Source organism: Cherax quadricarinatus, chromosome 96 (genome assembly GCF_038502225.1).
Source record: "Cherax quadricarinatus isolate ZL_2023a chromosome 96, ASM3850222v1, whole genome shotgun sequence".
NCBI classification, from domain to species: domain Eukaryota; kingdom Metazoa; phylum Arthropoda; class Malacostraca; order Decapoda; family Parastacidae; genus Cherax; species Cherax quadricarinatus.
In genome coordinates this window covers 322125-344252 of record NC_091387.1, presented here as the reverse complement: position 1 = coordinate 344252, position 22128 = coordinate 322125, and the positions used below count along the sequence as shown (strand labels likewise).

Here is a 22128-nt window from a genome sequence, read left to right as displayed (position 1 = left end):
TATGTTTTTAACCTACCTAAAATAACAACACCTCTGTGCTTACAACCAGGTCACTTAGGAAACAGTTAGTCTTAAGATTTGGTTTGGATTCTTAATCCTGGAGGGTTAGTCACCCAGGATAATCCAAGAAAGGTAGTGCATCATCGAGAGTGTCTGTCTTATTTCCATTGGGGTCTTCAGCTTGTCTCCCAGGATGCAACCCACACCAGTCAACTAACACCCAGGTACCTACTTGCTAAGTGAACAGGACAACAGGTGTGAGGAAATGCATCCAATGTTTCCACCCCTGCTGGGAATCGAACCTGAACTCTCAGCGTGCGAAACGGGACTATGGGGCCTTAGTAGCACTGAGCTGCTTAGTGCTACTAGGGGCCCTGTGGACAGTTATATCTCACATGTTGCAGTAGGAAAGTTATACCTCACATGTTGCAGTAGGACAGTTATGCCTCACATGTTGCAGTAGGACAGTTATATCTCACATGTTGCAGTAGGAAAGTTATACCTCACATGTTGCAGTAGGACAGTTATGCCTCACATGTTGCAGTAGGACAGTTATGCCTCACATGTTGCAGTAGGACAGTTATGCCTCACATGTTGCAGTAGGACAGTTATACCTCACATGTTGCAGTAGGACAGTTATGCCTCACATGTTGCAGTAGGACAGTTATGCCTCACATGTTGCAGTAGGACAGTTATGCCTCACATGTTGCAGTAGGACAGTTATACCTCACATGTTGCAGTAGGACAGTTATGCCTCACATGTTGCAGTAGGACAGTTATACCTCACATGTTGCAGTAGGACAGTTATACCTCACATGTTGCAGTAGGACAGTTATGCCTCACATGTTGCAGTAGGACAGTTATGCCTCACATGTTGCAGTAGGACAGTTATGCCTCACATGTTGCAGTAGGACAGTTATACCTCACATGTTGCAATAGGACAGTTATGCCTCACATGTTGCAGTAGGACAGTTATACCTCACATGTTGCAGTAGGACAGTTATGCCTCACATGTTGCAGTAGGACAGTTATACCTCACATGTTGCAGTAGGACAGTTATGCCTCACATGTTGCAGTAGGACAGTTATGCCTCACATGTTGCAGTAGGACAGTTATACCTCACATGTTGCAGTAGGACAGTTATGCCTCACATGTTGCAGTAGGACAGTTATACCTCACATGTTGCAGTAGGACAGTTATACCTCACATGTTGCAGTAGGACAGTTATGCCTCACATGTTGCAGTAGGACAGTTATGCCTCACATGTTGCAGTAGGACAGTTATACCTCACATGTTGCAGTAGGACAGTTATGCCTCACATGTTGCAGTAGGACAGTTATGCCTCACATGTTGCAGTAGGACAGTTATACCTCACATGTTGCAGTAGGACAGTTATACCTCACATGTTGCAGTAGGACAGTTATACCTCACATGTTGCAGTAGGACAGTTATACCTCACATGTTGCAGTAGGACAGTTATGCCTCACATGTTGCAGTAGGACAGTTATACCTCACATGTTGCAGTAGGACAGTTATGCCTCACATGTTGCAGTAGGACAGTTATACCTCACATGTTGCAGTAGGACAGTTATACCTCACATGTTGCAGTAGGACAGTTATACCTCACATGTTGCAGTAGGACAGTTATACCTCACATGTTGCAGTAGGACAGTTATACCTCACATGTTGCAGTAGGACAGTTATGCCTCACATGTTGCAGTAGCAACATGCGAGGCATAACTTTCCTTGTTCTCAATACAAAACAACTTGTGGATAACTAAAATATAATAAACCCTTGTTACTGCTTAGTTATAACCCACATGGAGACAAAAACTCAGATTAATTGGTCTGTATATTTCAATCCCCTTCTGAAGATCCCAGAAGGAGATTGAAATATACAGATCAATGAATCTTCTGAGTTTCTGCCTCCATGTGGGTTATTATTGAGCAAAACAACTTGTTTGTAAGCTGAAAACCAGAAGCTTCCTTTGTTTGTAAATTAGGGACTTTCTGGACACTGTTTTCTCCCCTGGATTTTTGTTATCAAGAGTTTTTTATTGTACATAGCCTCTCCCTGAGCACCGATGACACCGCAGGGGCAACAACAGCTTCAGGTGTGCCAGTGAAAGCTTCCTCCATCCCAGAAACTAATGCATCTCTCACCGCTAAGGAAAACGGAGTGAAAGAAGGCGAGGAAGGAGGTTCTTGGAGGCGAGCAAAAGTTGTCTGCGATTACGATGCCATGAGCAGAGACGAAATGAGCCTCATGATGAACGAGGTAAGATATTACACTGTATTGTGTGTTTTCCTGAAGGATATATTCATTACAATTCTCTTTAATTACAGCAAACCAATTTTACAGCTTACCAGAGCGGGGGTGGAGGTAGCAATGGTGATTGTGGTGGCTATAGTCGAGTTTGTTTTTGCTGTGATTGTCACAATAACAAACAATTAACTGAATTCGTTTGAAAATTAAGTGAGCTTAATTTTTCAGGCCTTCATGAATGCTTTCAAAGTAAAAAAAGAGTTTGATTTAATTTAGAAAACAGTGAGGGGAAAGAAAATCACCTTTTAATATTAAGAAAAGTTTATTAAGCAAGTTAGTGGTTTTCTTCTCTGCTTAACAATATTTTATTACACCTAAACTGCATTCTTCTGTAATACTGAAGAAAGAAATCAACTTTGTAATACTGCAAGGTAAATATATGAGGGTTTGGCTAAATTTATGTACAGAGTAAAAAATATTTATGTAAATATGTGACTAGATGTGTTGCTTGTTGGTGAGAAAAACAAACTTTGTTCCATCCTAATGCACTTTGTTCCATCCTGACACACACTGTTCCATCCTGACACACACTGTTCCATCCTGACACACACTGTTCCATCCTGACACACACTGTTCCATCCTGACACACACTGTTCCATCCTGACACACACTGTTCCATCCTGACACACACTGTTCCATCCTGACACACACTGTTCCATCCTGACACACACTGTTCCATCCTGACACACACTGTTCCATCCTGACACACACTGTTCCCTGACACACACTGTTCCATCCTGACACACACTGTTCCATCCTGACACACACTGTTCCATCCTGACACACACTGTTCCATCCTGACACACACTGTTCCATCCTGACACACACTGTTCCATCCTGACACACACTGTTCCATCCTGACACACACTGTTCCATCCTGACACACATACAGATGTGATTGTAACCTAATAAAGCACGTTGTGTGTATGTGAAACATGGTCAATAAAGGGTTGCATAATATTGCATTCATGCCATTTTTTCTATATGTTAGTGTTTTATACCATTTCCCATCATCACGTTTTAGTCTTGTTCAAATGCAGTACAGGAGGGCCCCGTTTATACAGCAGGTTAGGTTCCGGGCTACTGTAGGCTCTCGCTTATACAGCAGGTTAGGTTGCGGGCTACTGTAGGGCCCTGATTATACAGCAGGTTAGGTTCCAGGCTATTGTAGGGCTCTACTTATACATCAGGTTAGGTTCTGGGCTACTGTAGGACCCTGCTTATACAGCAGGTTAGGTTCCAGGTTACTGTAGGGCTCTACTTATGCAGCAGGTTAGGTTCCAGGCTACGGTAGGGCTCTACTTATACAACAGGTTAGGTTCTGGGCTACTGTAGGGCCCTACTTATGCAGCAGGTTAGCCTCCAGGCTACTGTAGGGCCCTACTTATGCAGCAGATTAGGTTCCAGGTTACTGTAGGGCCCTACTTATACAGTAGGTTAAGTTCCAGGCTACTATAGGGCCATACTTATACAGCAGGTTAGGTTCAAGGCTACTGTAGGGCCCTACTTATACAGCAGGTTAGGTTCCAGGCTAATGTAGGGCCCTACTTATACAGCAGGTTAGGTTCCAGGCTACTGTAGGGCCCTACATAAACAGCAGGTTAGGTTCCAGGTTACTGTAGGGCCCTACTTATACAGCAGGTTAGGTTCCAGGTTACTGTAGGGCCCTACTTATACAGCAGGTTAGGTTCCAGGCTACTGTAGGGCCCTATTTATACAGCAGGTTAGGTTCCAGGCTACTGTAGGGCCCTATTTATACAGCAGGTTAGGTTCCAGGTTATTGTTTGGCCCCACTTATACAGCAGGTTAGGTTCCATATTACTGTTTTGCCCTACTTAAACAGCAGGTTAGGTTCCAGGCTACTGTAGGGCCCTGCTTATACAGCAGGTTAGGTTCTGGGGCACTGTAGGGCTCTACTTATGCAGCAGATTAGGTTCCAGGCTACTGTAGGGCTCTACGTATACAGCAGGTTAGGTTCTGGGCTACTGTAGGGCCCTACTTATACAGCAGGTTAGGTTCCAGGTTACTGTAGGGACCTACTTATACAGCAGGTTAGGTTCCATGTTACTGTAGGGCCCTACTTATACAGCAGGTTAGGTTCCACATTACTGTAGGGCCCTACTTATACAGCAGGTTACATTCCAGGCTACTGTAGGGCCCTACATATACAGCAGGTTAGGTTCCAGGCTACTGTATGGCCCTACTTATACAGCAGATTAGGTTCCAGGCTACTGTAGGGCCCTACTTATACAGCAGGTTAGGTTCCAGGTTACTGTAGGGACCTACTTATACAGCAGGTTAGGTTTCATGTTACTGTAGGGCCCTACTTATACAGCAGGTTAGGTTCCACATTACTGTAGGGCCCTACTTATACAGCAGGTTACATTCCAGGCTACTGTAGGGCCCTACATATACAGCAAGTTACACTCCAGGCTACTGTAGGGCCCTACTTATACAGCAGATTAGGTTCCAGGCTACTATAGGACCCTACTTATACAGCAGGTTAGGTTCCAGGCTACTGTAAGGCCCTACTTATACAGCAGGTTAGGTTCCACATTACTATAGGGCCCTATTTATACAGCAGGTTAGGTTTCAGGCTACTGTAGGGCCTTACTTATGCAGCAGGTTAGGTTCCAGGCTACTGTAGGGCCCTACTTATACAGCAGGTTAGGTTCCAGGCTACTGTAGGGCCCTACTTATAAGTAGGGCCCTACAGTATAAGTAGGGCCCTACAGTAACCTGGAACCTAACCTGCTGTATAAGTAGGGCCCTACAGTAGCCTGGAACCTAACCTGCTGTATAAGTAGGGCCCTACAGTAATGTGGAACCTAACCTACTTATACAGCAGGTTAGGTTCCACATTACTGTAGGGCCCTACTTATACAGCAGGTTATGTTCAAGGCTACTGTAGGGCCCTACATATACAGCAGGTTAGGTTCCAGGCTACTGTAGGGCCCTACTTATACAGCAGATTAGGTTCCAGGCTACTGTAGGGCCCTACTTATACAGCAGGTTAGGTTCCAGGTTACTGTAGGGACCTACTTATACAGCAGGTTAGGTTCCATGTTACTGTAGGGCCCTACTTATACAGCAGGTTAGGTTCCAGGTTACTGCAGGGCCCTACTTATACTGCAGGTTAGGTTCCAGGTTACTGTAGGGCCCTACTTATATAGCAGGTTAGGTTCTGGGCTACTGTAGGGCCCTACTTATACAGCAGGTTAGGTTCCAGGCTACTGTAGGGCCCTACTTATACAGCAGGTTAGGTTCCATGTTACTGTTTGGCCCTACTTATTCCACAGGTTAGGTTCCAGGCTACTGTAGGACCCTACTTATATAGCAGGTTAGGTTCCAAATTACTGTAGGGCCCTACTTATACAGCAGGTTACGTTCCAGGCTACTGTAGGGCCCTACATATACAGCAGGTTAGGTTCCAGGCTACTGTAGGGACTTACTTATACAGCAGGTTAGGTTCCAGGCTACTGTAGGGCCCTACATATACAGCAGGTTAGGTTCCAGGCTACTGTAGGGCCCTACTTATACAGCAGGTTAGGTTCCAGGTTACTGCAGGGCCCTACTTATACAGCAGGTTAGGTTCCATGTTACTGTAGGGCCCTACTTATACAGCAGGTTAGGTTCCAGGCTACTGTAGGGCCCTATTTATACAGCAGGTTAGGTTCCAGGTTATTGTATGGCCCTACTTATACAGCAGGTTAGGTTCCATGTTACTGTTTGGCCCTACTTATTCCACAGGTTAGATTCCAGGCTACTGTAGGACCCTACTTATACAGCAGGTTAGGTTCCAGGCTACTGTAGGGCCCTACTTATACAGCAGGTTAGGTTCCAGGTTACTGTAGGGCCCTACTTATACAGCAGGTTAGGTTCCAGGCTACTGTAGGGCTCTACTTATGCAGCAGGTTTGGTTCCTGGCTACTGTAGGGCTTTACTTATACAACAGGTTAGATTCTGGGCTACTGTAAGGCCCTACTTATACAGCATGTTAGGTTCCAGGCCACTGTAGGGCTCTACTTATGCAGCAGGTTAGGTTCCAGGCTACTGTAGGACCCTACTTATACAACAGGTTAGATTCCAGGCTACAGTAGGGCCCTACTTATACAGCATGTTAGGTTCCAGGCTAATGTAGGGCCCTACTTACATGGCAGGTTAGGTTCCAGGCTACTGTAGGGCCCTACTTATACAGCAGGTTAGGTTTCAGGTTACTGTAGGGCCCTACTTATAAAGCAGGTTAGGTTGCAGGTTACTGTAGGGCCCTACTTGTACAGCAGGTTAGGTTCCAGGTTACTGTAGGGCCCTACTTATACAACAGGTTAGGTTCCAGGTTACTGTAGGGCCCTACTTATAAAGCAGGTTAGGTTGCAGGTTACTGTAGGGCCCTACTTATACAGCAGGTTAGGTTCCAGGCTACTATAGGGCCCTACTTATACAGCAGGTTAAGTTCCAGGTTACTGTAGGGCCCTACTTATATAGCAGGTTAGGTTCCAGGTTACTGTAGGGCCCTACTTATGAAGCAGGTTAGGTTCCAGGTTACTGTAGGGCCCTACTTATACAGCAGGTTAGGTTCCAGGCTAATTTAGGGCCCTACTTATACAGCAGGTTAGGTTCCAGGTTACTGTAGTGCCCTACTTATACAGCAGGTTAGGTTCCATGTTACTGTTTGGCCCTACTTATACAGCAGGTTAGGTTCCAGGCTACTGTAGGGCCCTACTTATACAGCAGGTTTGGTTCCAGGTTACTGTAGGGCCCTACTTATACAGCAGGTTAGGTTCTGGGCTACTGTAGGGCCCTACTTATGCAGCAGGTTAGGTTCCACATTACTGTAGGGCCCTATTTATACAGCAGGTTAGGTTCCAGGTTACTGTAGGACCCTACTTATGCAGCAGGTTAGGTTCCATGTTACTGTTTGGCCCTACTTATACAACAGGTTAGGTTCCAGGTTACTGTAGGGCCCCACTTATGCAGCAGATTAGGTTCCAGGCCACTGTAGGGCCCTACTTATACAACAGGTTAGGTTCCAGGTTACTGTAGGGCCCTACTTATGCAGCAGGTTAGGTTCCAGGCTACTGTAGGGCCCTACTTATGCAGCAGGTTAGGTTCCAGGTTACTGTAGGGACCTACTTATGCAGCAGGTTAGGTTCCAGGCTACTGTAGGGACCTACTTATGCAGCAGGTTAGGTTCCAGGTTACTGTAAGGCCCTACTTATGCAGCATGTTAGGTTTCAGGTTACTAGTGTAAAGTGAATCATTTTCAAATGCATGTAAAAGCCAGATAACATATTTACACTATCATATATTAAGCAAGCAATAGAGTTAGGCCTATAAAATACATATTCAGTACACACATTATTTACCTTAACCTTTTCAGGGTCCGGCCCGTAGATCTACGGCTTTACGTTCAGGGTCCAAACCGTAGATCTACGTCATGAGCTCAGCTCACTCTGATAAACTGTGAGTGGTAAATTTGGGCCTAGATATGAGAGAATACAACTATGTGGTATGTGTGCACCACATAAAACAAATCCTGCAGCACACTGTGTATAATGAGAGAAAAAAAACTGAGACCGTGATATTCGATTAAAACAGCGACTTTGTAGTGTTTTTTCGTATGTTTTTTATAGTTGTATTTGTGATTTCTTGGTCTCATTTGATAGAATGGAAGAAATATTACAGAAATAGAGATAATTTTGATTGGTTTTAGCACTGGAAATGGCTTGAAACTGAGCTCAAAGTGGCGGAAATGTTAAATTTTTGCCGATGTTCAAGAGTAAACAAACGACCTCACACGTCTAATACACACCAGCTGGTGGGTCTAATATACATTCACAAATGTGGTGATGATATTTATACAATTATTACAATATTGCATAACAGTAAATCTATTTTTTGGTGTGAATAAAAATTCATTATGTGAATAAAAAATCAAAATGGAATTCATTTGTAAAGCTTCAAAACATAACTAATGAAGAGAGGAAATGGTAGTTTAGTGCCAGGAATGTCTACATTGTTTATTCTGGACCCTATTTTGAAATTGGAATATTTTGAACTTTGTGTTAAATTGGCCAAATCACCAATTTCCGGTCACTTTATTTTGTAGTTAAAACAGTTGACTTGGCGATTTCTTGTGCTCAATCGATAGAATAGAAGTAATACTAGTGAAATAGCTAAGAACTTGGTCGACTGGAATAATGTAATTGACCTAAAATGGGAGTCAAAGTCGGCAAAATCGCCGATTCGTAAATATCGCTGACACATCAAAATTCACGAGAGCATAATTTTGTCAATTTTCCATCAAATTTCGTACTTTTTGTTTTATTAGATTCACAAAAAGATTCTCTATCATTTCATAAGAAAAAATAACAATTGTTTTTTCTTGAAAATTCTTGGACACTGGGGCACCACTTCAGATTTTGGCCTTGGACCCTGAAAGGGTTAAAATATTTCTGTCCTTAGCTTATAGTGAGTAGTGAATATATTTATTGTAGGAAGTCTGAATAAATGAAGAATGGGTATAGAGATGTATCTCAGGATACGTATTTATTTCGTTCCAGAAGGTTGTTCGAGTACTGATACCGAACGAATTTGTTCCCATAAGGAATAATGTAAATTAGATTAATCTGTTTCAGACCCCCAAAAATACACTTACAAAATCACTTATATAAATACACCTACATAATTATTCGATTTTTCAGCTGTCTGTATCCCATGGTACCACTGTAATTGAAAACCACTGTATTAGTGAAGCACTGTAATGTAGAGACCTGTACATAAGAAAAATTCCTTAGAATGCACAAAAATCCCAGTGAGGCATCTACACTCAGTAATTATTGGAGATTAAGTTTTTAAATGAATTGGTTTGAGTTGTAAATACACATTGTAACCTTGCAGAGAAATATATTATTTATCTTACATCTTTTTTATTTTTATATGACTTTCAGTATAGTATAATAATAGTGTAAATGTCTGGCTTTTATCAATTCTAATATATCTTTAGATTTATTTCTCACTTCTTATAAAGGTGTTCACCTTACAAAGGTTGCAAGGTACACAGGCGCACACAAGTGGGACAATTAACCCGTAAACTGTCCAAACGTAACTCATGAAATCGTAATGACACGATTGCAAACAAACCATACCCCGGCCGGGATTGAACCCGCGGTCAGAGAGTCTCAAAACTCCAGCCCGTCGCGTTAGCCACTAGACCAGCTAGCCACAATAAGATTCGTCCAACTAGGTATATTTCTACACCATAGGAAGGTTAGCACAGGCACCACTGTGACCACAAATGCAAGTTTTTACAGACGAATCTCCAGCTAGCGTGGCCGTGACGAACTCTAGCTCAAGTCCCTTCACTGCCGTCAACATGACTCACGAAATCGTAATGACACGATTGCAAACAAACCATACCCCGGCGGCAGTGAAGGGACTTGAGCTAGAGTTCGTCACGGCCACGCTAGCTGGAGATTCGTCTGTAAAAACTTGCATTTGTGGTCACAGTGGTGCCTGTGCTAACCTTCCTATGGTGTAGAAATATACCTAGTTGGACGAATCTTATTGTGGCTAGCTGGTCTAGTGGCTAACGCGACAGGCTGGAGTTTTGAGACTCTCTGACCGCAGGTTCAATCCCGGCCGGGGTATGGTTTGTCCAAACGTATATATATGTTTTTTCAACATTTGAAAGTTTGTAAAAAAAGTAGATCTTCTTTTTGTTTTTTTACATTTGAAAATGTGTAAAAAACTTTGATCTACTTGTTTTTTGTTATACAGTGGTCCCTCGCTTTTCGTAGTTCTCGGCAATCGTAAATTTCGCCAATCATAGGGGTATTTTTGTACAAACATGGACTCGCTTTTCATAGGTTGACTCGCAAATAGTAGTTCGTCCGGGAAGCGTGCGCACTGTGCGAGCCGGGGAGGCCTCCCTACCCAGCCAGTCTGGCATTGTTTACCAGTGAGTGAAGGTCCCCTCAAGTGCTCCTACGAAATATTTCATAATATTCCACTCATTTTAGTGCTTGCAATTACTAAATAAGCTACCATGGCTCCAAAGAAAGCTCCTAGTGCCAAGCCTGTGGTAAAGAAGGTGAGAAATATGTACAGTGACAAAGTCTTGGGCCATTTTAGGGAAGTGTTAAAGAGACGCCAGAAACAGAGCTCTCTCCACAGTTATTTTGTGAGACAGGACTCCAGTGACTCTCAAGGTGGTCCTAGTGGCATTAAGAAACAGAGAAGAGAAGCAACCCCAGAGAAGCAATTGGTACCTGAGGTGTTGCTGGAAGGGGATTCCCCTTCCAAACTATAAACAATCCAATCTCTCTCTTCCTCCAGTCTCCCATACACTAAGAAGAATCTCCAATAAAGGTAAGTGTTATGCTGTTAATGTTTCATTCATCATTTCCCATTGTATTGTTTATGTACTACATCTATATTTCATGTAAAAAAATTTTTTGTTTTAATACTTCTGGGTGTCAGGAACGGATTAATTGTATTTACATTATTTCTTATGGAGAAAATTGATTCACAAATCGTAAATTTCGTTTATAGTAGCTCCTCCAGGAACGGATTAATTACGAAAAACGAGGGACCACTGTATTTGAAAATATGTAAAAAAAACGAAGATCTACTTTTGTAGCACTACACATGTGAACGTAGATCTGCTTGGACCGTTTACGGGTTAAGAATCAGTCAGAGCTTTACGATATTAATCACCATTAGGAACACTTCGTACATGAGCATCCATTGTGCTTTTATTTTTTTAGACAACTCGTTTGTAAGTTGAAAAACCATTACTGTAACTTATTTGTTAATTGATGAATAAGACAAATGTACAATATTTGCATATCTTTATTATGAAGACTTTTGTTAGCCAGTGAATTTATCAGTTCAGTACAGAGGTACAGTGGAGTCTTGGTGCTCAGATAACTCCATACTTGAACAATTCGGTATTCGAATGATTTGTATGGTAAATAAATCACCCGGTAGTTGAGCATTTGCTTGGCACTCAACCAAACAAACACGGCCTACCAGAACTTCACTGTAAGCTAGGAGGCCTGGTCACAGACCGGGCCGTGGGGGCGTTGACCCCCGGAACTCTCTCCAGGTAAACTCCAGGTAAGCTATTTCGTGTTTCCTCGCATTTTTTGGTGTTTTTTTCATATTTGTTTAAATAAGTCACCATGGGGCCCAAGATGGTTAGTGATATCAGCCAACCAAAAAGAAAATTGTTGGGGAAAATTCATTTGGTACCCAGACAGATCGGCACTCGAACAGCCTTCCGGAACTGTATTTGAAGGTGTTGAAGCTGGAGACAGTAGAAAACAATAAAACCACTCCCTTGGCCTAGGTGGTATTCACTACTATCATAGTCTTGAAGAATCTGAAGCATAGGCAGGAAGATAGTTGCTTATGTAGAGGTTGGATGAGGTCAGCAGTAGAATACATCATCACCATGGGCAGACCCAGTAGTGGAAGTAGGTCCTGCACAAGAATTGGACCAGAGGTTAGCAAATAGGTTAACAAAGGTATCCTCTGTACCAATATTCTATGATGATGTAGAGCCAGACAGGTAATGGTAGCAGTTATGGTATAGAGTACTGACAAGATGATATAGCACTCTTCTTTATGGATCAGAGTACAGCACTCTTCTCTATGGATCAGAGTACAGCACTCTTCTCTATGGATCAGAGTACAGCACTCTTCTCTATGGATCAGAGTACAGCACTCTTCTCTATGGATCAGAGTACAGCACTCTTCTCTATGGATCAGAGTACAGCACTCTTCTCTATGGATCAGAGTACAGCACTCTTCTCTATGGATCAGAGTACAGCACTCTTTCTCTATGGATCAGAGTACAGCACTCTTCTTTATGGTAAAGATACCAAGGTGTACAGCACCTTGGTATCTTTACCATAGAGACATTTTGCAGACAGTACCTTGGAAATTTGCTGTATTATATTTGGAGGGTGATTCAGGGGTCAATGCCCTCATGACCCGGTCCAGGACCAGGCTAGGTCTCAATTTATTCTTGTACTGTAGTAATTCAGTTTATAATTCTTCTTAGACACATGGCCAACAAATAAGAAAAGTATGATTGATGTATAAGTACATAGGTTAAAGCAGAAATGTGCAAGTTATTTAATTATGTGTGTCTTACAGATTGTTTGGTACTGTGAAAAAGGTGGCCAGTCATCTGACTTCGTCATGGCTAAACGAGACAACCAGACTGGTCGTGTTCCTGGTGCTTACCTTGAGCCTCTTGATGACTGAGCACTAACAACTGGAAAACTTCATTAGTTCTCTTAATAACACACTTCCTATATATATAAATATATATATATATATATATATATATATATATATATACAGTGGACCCCCGCATAACGATGGCATCGCATAGCGATTTTTCCGCATAACGATTACTTTTATCGCAAAATTTTTGCCCCGCATACCGATTAAAAACCCGCATACCGATTTTCGTCCGAGACGCGTCCAATGTGCCCTCACATGTGCCGGCCGTCCCATTGTTTACCAGCCAGCCTCCGCGGTAACATCCAAGCATACACTCGGAATATTTCGTATTATTACAGTGTTTTCGGTGGTGTTTCTGGAAAATAAGTGACCATGGGCCCCAAGAAAGCTTCTAGTGCCAACCCTGTGGTAAAAAGGGTGAGAATTAGTATGGAAATTAAGAAAGATTTTGAAGGGTTTGGGGCTAACCCTGAGAAGCCTATGCCAGTTGTGGAATCCATTGTGCCTACTTCAAAGATTAAGGAAATGTGTGCAGAGTGGTTTGAACTGCAAACCTTTATAGATGAAAATCACCCTGACACAGCTGTTGCAAGCCGTGCTGGTGACTATTTCAATGACAATGTTATGGCCCATTTTAGGAAAGTCTTGAAGAAACGGGAGGTACAGAGCTCTATGGACAGATTTGTTGTGCGACAGAGGTCCAGTGACTCTGAAGCTGGTCCTAGTGGCATTAAAAGAAGAAGGGAAGTAACCCCAGAAAAGGACTTGCTACCTCAAGTCCTAATGGAAGGGGATTCCCCTTCTAAACAGTAAGAAGATAATGCTCTCCCCTCCTCCCATCCCATCAATCATCACCAGATCTTCAATAAAAGTAAGTGTCATGTAATTGTGCATGCCTTTTTCAGTTTGTGTGTATTAAAATTAACATTTCATGTGGTAAAAAAAATTTTTTTTCATACTTTTGGGCGTCTTGCACGGATTAATTTTATTTCCATTATTTCTTATGGGGAAAATTAATTCGCATAACGATTATTTCGCATAACGATGAGCCCTCTTGCACGGATTAAAATCGTTAACCGGGGGTCCACTGTATATATATATATATATATATATATATATATATATATAGTAGTATATATATATATATATATATATATATATATTAAAATTCACACAGTGAAAATAGGAAATAAGACGTGAATGCTTTCATGTGCTTACACACATATCTGAAGTTGTGTGTGTAAGCACATGAAAGGTCTCAGGTTTTATATCATATTTTCACTGCGGTAATTTTGCTTATTTGAAATCATTTGTTTTATTGTGAATTCTTCCATATATGTATTTAATTTTTTGGTTCTTAATACATTTACTTTTTATACCACAGCAGAGTGATCCATGAAAAAAATTAAATTTTGTATTATACTTCTTTGTTTATACAATAATTGCATATACCAGAGGTTACCAGCTTCTGGTTCCAAGCACTTTAGTCGCTGTCTCTGGCGTTCTTGACTTTGGGTAAGGGATTCTTACCAACTTCTCTGAGGGCATCATTAAGGACACAGATTAAGACTGCAACCATAGTTATTACCTTCGTGGTGTAGTCATAGCTAAAGTCTTTCCTCAAATACTGTGTATAACTAGGCTCTTCTTTAAAATGTATATATATAAACAAATTTTTAACTCATAATATCTCTGTATATATTAAATATTGCTTACCTTTGATATACCTTTGATGAGTTTCGAGTCTTACTATTCTCGGAGCCTGGCCATGACCAGGCTTGTCTGGTGTTAGCCTGGTCAACCAGGCTAGCACCAGATTAATGAGGTAATTATACCAATTCAATTCAATTCAGTTCAAGTTTATTCTCTATAAGGGTTACAATGTGGGGTTTACAGGTTTTGGGTATTGTGTGGTTTACATGTTATAAAATACTAATTACAGAGGGGGCCACTAGGACACCTAGCATGGCTAGGCATTTCGAGCAGACTTAGATTAATTCTTAACATTAATCTAACATGTGAAGAGATTATTGTGTTACCAATTTAAAAGGGCCTATTATCTGAGTAGTTTTGAAAATTATAAACCACTTAAAAGCACATACCTGTTTGGAACCTGTAGACAATTAGATAGGTTTTTATAAGTAGTACATATTTTGGTAACTTCTCTGATAATAGGCAATTTTAAGTTGGTGGTGAAGTTGCCTCTCACATGGCATAACTTCCTCATTATACAGTAGTATTGCAGGGTGGTGAAGTTGCCTCTCACATGGCATAACTTCCTCATTATACAGTAGTATTGCAGGATAAAACTACTAAGGAATGCAGAGAAATTACAAATAAGTGTTTACTAAAGGACACAAGAGTGTATAACTTTCATATCACTTCTTTCTTTCAACACGCCGGCCATATCCCACCCAGGCAGGGTGGCCCAAAAAGAAAAACGAAAGTTTCTCTTTTAAATTTAGTAATATATACAGGAGAAGGGGTTACTAGCCCCTTGCTCCCGGCATTTTAGTCGCCTCTTACAGTACGCATGACTTACGGAGGAAGAATTCTGTTCCACTTCCCCATGGAGATTTCGTATCACTTGCTTGCCATAATTTTGGGCTGTTATATATGACATAAACATTGAACTCTCTTTGTAATGCTAATTTATCTTTTTGGGAAATAAGGATTATCATTATTTTATTATTATTTTCATTTTCATTATTATTTTCATTTTCATTATTATTTTCATTTTTATTGTTATTTTTAATTTTTACACAGACAAGAACAGCAATCCTGTCAGAGTTCAAAACATTTAACAGACTTCTGTTTCACTTATAACATGATACTAAATACTGGCACATCCTGCACTGTTTACTGTCTACCAACCTTCTGCTTTAACAAGTTAATTTAATGCACATATAAAATATTTATTTATATTTTTTAACACACTGGCCATCTCCCACTGAGGCAAGGTAACCTGAAAAGGAAACACTTTTACAATCACTCATTCCATCACTGTCTTGCCAGGGGTGTGCTGATACTACAGTTCAGATGCTCCTTCAAACTGCAGATATCCAAACTGTCAATGTAGGTTGACCCAGAGAAGAAAATACATTCACCAACAGTCACTCAGTCACCATCTCTCCAGAAGTGTTGACATGACAGTCAGATTACCCTTCATCTGCATCATCATCCCTGCTCCTCCTTCAGGGTTAATACATATATACATGTCGTGCCAAATAGGTAAAACTGGTCAATTAGCAAGAACTCATTTAAAATTAAGTTCTTTCTAAAATTTTCTGTTATATGTTTAAAGGTGTATTTTTTAATTTATGTTAATGTAAAAATTAATAATTTTGTATCAAAAGAACCTTAACGATATTGTATACACAAATTTTCACTTGCCTTATTTAGCAAGAAGAGCGTTGCTATTTAAGCCAAAATTGCAAGTTTTACTTATTTGGCACGACATACATGTTTATATGGCCTTATAAATTTCACAATTACAGTTTTGAGTACAAAACACACAATGAAGATAGTTTCTCAGAGTTACATGTTGAGTTAGAAGTAATAGTTGTATATCATAATATTTAAGTTATAAATTGCAAGTTTCATATTTTGTGTGTAAATTAGAGCCAGCAGTAGTGTAGTGAAATTTTTTTTTTCTTATATATTCAACAATAATGGAAGCAACAGTTGCCCGCTAAGAAAACTACAGTATTAGCCACTTTGCCGTCTGTGCCGTAATAGTATGGGAGTTTGAGGTCTCTGTCCATGCTGTGAAATTACACAATGAGCTCAGCTCACTCAGATAAGCAGTGAATGGTAAATTTGGGTCTAGATATGAGAGAATGTGTCAGTGCAGTAATTGCCACCATATAAAAAATCCTGCCCCATGCAGTGCATAGTGGGGGGGAAGGAACTGTGACCCTGTGGTGTAGAAATATACCTAGTTGGATGAATCTTATTGTGGCTAGCTGGTCTAGTGGCTAACGCGACGGGCTGGAGTTTTGAGACTCTATGACCGCGGGTTCAATCCCGGCCGGGGGTATGGTTTGTTTGCAATCGTGTCATTACGATTTCTTGAGTCATGTGACCCTGTGTTTGGTTTAAAATGGAGATGTTGTGGTGTATTTTTGGATGGTTTTTATGGTTGTATTCTTGGTTTCTTGAGATCATTTGATAGAATAGAAAATATATTACAGAAATAGAGATGACTTTGATTGGTTTCAGGACTGGAAGTACCCTTAACTTGAATTGGTATTACAGAGTACACAAATCTCGTAACTCGTCTAATACACATCTAACTGGTTGATCTGATATGCGTTCATGAATGTGCTGACATTATTTGTACAATTATAACATTACTACATAAGAGTAAATCTTTTTTTTTCTTGTGTGAATAACAGTTCGAAATGGAATTCATGTGTAAAGCTTGGAAACATAACTAATAAACAGAGGAAATGTTATTTTAGTACCAGGAATGCCTGTATTGTTTATTCTGGACCCTATTTTGAAATTTGTGTGAAATTGGCCAAATTACCAATTTCTGATCACTTTAATGGGTAGTTGAAATAGTTAATTGGGTGGTTTCTTGTACTCGGTCGATAAAATGGAAGCCATGCTAGTGAAATAGCTAAGAATTTGGTCAACTGGAACAATGTAATTGGCTTAAAATAGGACTCAAAGTGGGTAAAGTTGCTGATGCGTAAATATCAGTGACAGCAAAATTTGCGAAAACATAATTTCGTAAATTTTCCATCAAATTTTATACTTTTTGTTTTATTACCATCAGAAAAAGATTCTCTACCATTTCATGGGATTTTCTTTTTTTTTTTTTTTTTTTTAAATTCTTGGACACTGTGGACACTTCATATTGGGGTTCTGGACACTTAAAGGGGTTAACGACAACTTGTACTTATTTTTTTAACACACTGGCCGTCTCTCACTGAGGTATGGTGAACTAAAATTGTAAATATCCATGATGCCTCTGGCGTCATGGATATTTATAATTTTACAATGCTACCAAAAGCTATATGCACGGTAATGGTAAAATTTATAAATTTAAATTGAATGGTTATGTTCGTAAATATTTATTAGTAAATAGATGTAAAGTATTCAAAGATACAGGAATAAATTGTTTGTTCAGGGTACCTCGGGATACGAACTTAATTTGTTCCAGAAGGCTGCTCGAATGCTGATACCAAACAAATTTGTTCCCATAAGGAATAATGTAAATTAGATTAATCCATTTCAGACCCCCAAAAATACACTTACAAAAGCACTTACATAAATACACTTATATAATTGTTCGAGTTTTGAGCTGTTCATATCCTGAGGTACCACTGTACAGTGGGAATATTGGGCAGTGATTTTCCTGAGATAAATTTTGGACCTGTCTTCTGGAGGCTGAGCTTAATGTATGTTGCTTTGATTCCATTGTACATTATTCTTCACTGCCCCAAAAATTGATATCAAATTTCCTTCTTATCCTTTTTGGGATGTTTGTCTTCAGATTTTTTTTTGTCTTCTAAAGTCATCAGTAGTCAAGGCACAGTACAATAGCTTACATTTTCCACGTTGATACTTGTGTTGATGTAGGAGGAAGCCAGTTATTGACTTTGTGTGTAAATATCTGGCTTTATCAGGGCTTCAGCAAGAGGTCCATCGGACTTAATTGGGAATGCTTGTTCCCCTCATTTATAGGGATACTTGTCCCATTTTTGTTTCTTAGATTGAGGCAATATTTCCTTCCTGGGCCCCTTCAAGGAGGCTTGATCCAGAGAATTGAAGCTACCATCTCTTCCCTTGGATCAAATCTTTTTGCTTCCCATTCCCAATACTAGTTTAGCATCCACCAAGAAATTAAATCTATTTTTGGGCACCAAGAAGTAGGGCTCTTATATGGCATAGACTGTTAGCAGCTCTTAATTAAAACCCCAACATCATTGCAATGGGGGCTCGTTCACTGAGTTGGTCGATAAATACAATTTTATTGAAAATTGTAATTTCTGTGCAGTCTTTAGGTGATTCTACATCATTTTTAGCACTGGGAATGCCAAATGTATCTTCAAGTTACAATGTAATTTTAATGTATTGGCAAGAAATCAAAGAGAATATCTTGTGCAAATATCAAATTATAGGATTTTTATAATGGAAAGTAAATGTGTTGACATGTGAGGATAATTCTGGTAGCTGCCTGAGCCAAAATAAATTCACAGGAATAAGTCATTTTGTCAGACTTGGGGTTATCCTAGAGGGTAATTTACATATGCTACGATGTATGATAATTGTGACCCCTTGTGGATTTAGTGCTTGTTTTTTATTATAATTGTACTTGTGTGTACCTGTACCTAAATTTACTTACATCAATTTATTCATATTGTTCAACTGTAAGACTTCTTTTTGACAGTTTTAGTCTCCAGAATTTTCTATCATGTCATGTTATATATATAAATTTCTGCTTCCAGAACATTGTCAAGGAATATTAATAAAATCTCAACAAAATAGTAGGATACATACCTGTACTATGATGCATCGTGAATGGTGTTGCCTGCGGAACCTTTTGACTCGTAGCTTTGTAAAGTGTATCTCAGCCAGTTTTTCTTGCCTCTCTGCTATACTAATTTATTAAAGAAGGTAAAATTCAGAAATGGTAATAAAAAATTGCCTTGTATTAATTTATGGGAGAGTTTACACATCTTGACATATAGATTTTTCATTCTGCTTTGATGGTCAGAGATCATTAGTACTAGTGTATATAACTATATCATGTATTACTTTCATGGGCAGAGATCGTTAGTACTAGTGTATATAACTATAGCATGTATTATTTTGGTCAGAGATCATTAGTACTAGTGTATATATATTGTGTATTATTTTGATGGTCAGAGATCATTAGTACAGTGGTACCTCAAGTTTTGTACGAATTCATTCCAGAAGGCTGTTCGAGGGCTGTTAACGAACAAATTTGTTCCCATAAGGAATAACGTATTTTAGATTAGTCCATATCAGACCCCCAAAAATACACTTAAAAAATCACTTAAATTAATTACAATTACATAACTGTTCGAAGCTTGGGGTACCACTATACTGGTGTATACAGGCCAGCTCCATTTATACAGGTTAGGTTCTGACCTAACACTGTAAATTGAGATGTAGCCTTTTTTCACTTTCAAATGCATATAAAAACCTGATATGTTTACACTATGGAAACATAAACACATATGCAGTTTAATGTGATCCTTTATTGACAACGTGTGGGCGAAAGTGGGGCCTGTCTGTCTACTCTATCTTGTATTGCTTTTTTGTTACGAGTTTATATGTCCTTACGCAGTTAAGATGAGAGTTCAAGTGTTCTTAAAGTGTGGGGATTATATTTCACTTGTTGATACATATTATATACCTAGGGTAGTTTATATGCCTTTGTACATTATATAGGCACAAATTTGTATGTCTCTGCACATTGTATAGAGTTCAGATTTTCTGAAATATTTCAAAATCAAGTGTACCTTAACTTGGTGCTTAATCAGTGTTCATATAGTCCTATACATAATGCACTACACTTTTCTTTTTAGAATTATTTATTGTTGACTAACACGGCATTAACTTACAGTATTATCCATCATTCACCTAATAGAGAAATACATTTAACATGAATGATTATTAAAATCCTAAGGTTTGTAAATTTTGAACATTGTTATGGCATTGATCTCCACATCTCTGCTAGTGCTCCAAATAATTTGAACTTTTGTTTGTAGAAAAAGGTTATATATATATATATATATAATCTCCATATATATATATATATATATATATGGAGAAAGATCACAGCAGTACTTGATACTGCTACTGGGGACGGTCAAGATTCCCAGGCAGCGCTCTTATCCACTCAGTCACCAATACCACATAAGCTGGGCAGCCTGGTTTACAAGTCATGTCTCTTTCCCAGCCTGGGCACGTCATTGAGCCTCAAACAGTGGATTCAAGCTATTTCAATCTCCTCCTGTATGTTCTGACCTCTCAAGCGATTTTTGTCAAAGCACCACCGCTTGTTTCTGCGTGGTGCATTGATATAAAAATCGCTTGAAAAGTCAGAACATATAGGAGATTGAAATAGCTTGAATCCGTGTTTGAGGCTCACCTACGTGCCCGGGCTGGGAAAGAAACATGGCTTGTGAACCAAGCTGCCCAGCTTATATGGGTGAGTGGATAAGAGCACTGCCTGGGAATCTTGATCATCCCCAATAGCAGTATCAAGTACTGCTGTGATCTTTCTATATATAAATAAATTGCTACATTGAAACATTTCAGAGTTCATAATGCATGGAGATGTGTGGAAGTATTTGAGCTGAAGATTTCCGTCCCATGGGGGATGGATATATGACCCATTCAAATTGTGCTAATTTTATGCTATGTGACCCTTAGGGGTTTAGCGCTTCCCTCATTAGAAATGATAATTTAGTAAAGTATTTTATTTTCCTTCAAATCTCTACATTTTCCTCTAAAAAAAAAAAGTTTTGCATAATGGAATTTCTCTCCACTTTCTATTAACCTCAAAGTAGGAGTGAAAATCCCATAGAGTTATTTAAGAGAAAGTAGGAGTGAAATTCCCATAGTTATTTAAGGCTCATAGAAAATGGGAAATTTTTAATCTCTGAAAATAGGAGTGAAATTCCCATAGAGTTATTTAACTCATCATAGAAAATGGGAAATTTTTAATCTGAAAGTAGGAGTGAAATTCCCATAGAGTTATTTTAAGACATTGTAGAAAGTGGGAAATTTTTTAACTGCTGAAAGCAGGAGTGAAATTCCCAGAGAGTTATTTAAGGCTCATCATAGAAAATGGGAATTTTTTTTAATCTCAAAGTAGGAGTGAAATTCCCATAGAGTTATTTTAAGACATCATAGAAAATGGGAAACTTTTTAACTGCTGAAAGCAGGAGTGAAATTCCCAGAGAATTATTTAAGGCTCATCATAGAAAATGGGAAATTTTTAATCCCTGAAAGTAGGAGTGAAATTCCCATAGAGTTATTTTAAGACATCATAGAAAATGGAAATTTTTTTTTTTTTTTTTTTTTGACTGCTGAAAGCAGGAGTGAAATTCCCAGAGAGTTATTTAAGGCTCATCATAGAAAATGGGAAATTTTTAATCCCTGAAAGTAGGAGTGAAATTCCCATAGAGTTATTTTAAGACATCATAGAAAATGGGATTTTTTTTTTTTTTGACTGCTGAAAGTAGGAGTGAAATTCCCAGAGAGTTATTTAAGGCTCATCATAGAAAACGGGAAATTTTTATTCTCTGAAAGCAGGAGTGAAATTCCCAGAGTTACTTAAGGCTTATCATAGAAAATGGGATTTTTTTTTTTTTTTGCCCACTGAAAGTAGGAGTGAAACCCCATAGAGTTATTTAAGGTTCATAGAAAATGGGAATTTTTTTTTTTTTGATCACTGAAAGGAGTGAAATTCCCAGTTATTTAAGGCTCATCATAGAAAGTGGGAAATTTATTAGCATACCACTTTCTATGATTAGCCTGAAATAACTATGGGAATTTCA

General features: G+C 39.4%; 1 protein-coding gene across 2 annotated transcripts in view; it reads left to right on the top strand.

Moving 5' to 3' along the window:
* Positions 1–12715, top strand: part of EndoB (SH3 domain containing GRB2 like, endophilin-B) — a 67824-nt gene extending 55109 nt beyond the window's left edge. Inside the window, exons 9-10 of one of the 2 annotated variants that reach the window (XM_070104953.1) lie at positions 2068–2278; positions 12491–12715. In XM_070104953.1, coding sequence (XP_069961054.1) covers positions 2068–2278; positions 12491–12601 — 322 coding nt within the window. In that variant the 3' untranslated portion in view covers positions 12602–12715. The remainder of the gene's footprint in view (positions 1–2067; positions 2279–12490) is intronic. The other variant, XM_070104954.1, reaches the window with a different exon arrangement.
* The last annotated feature ends 9413 nt before the right edge of the window (positions 12716–22128 follow it).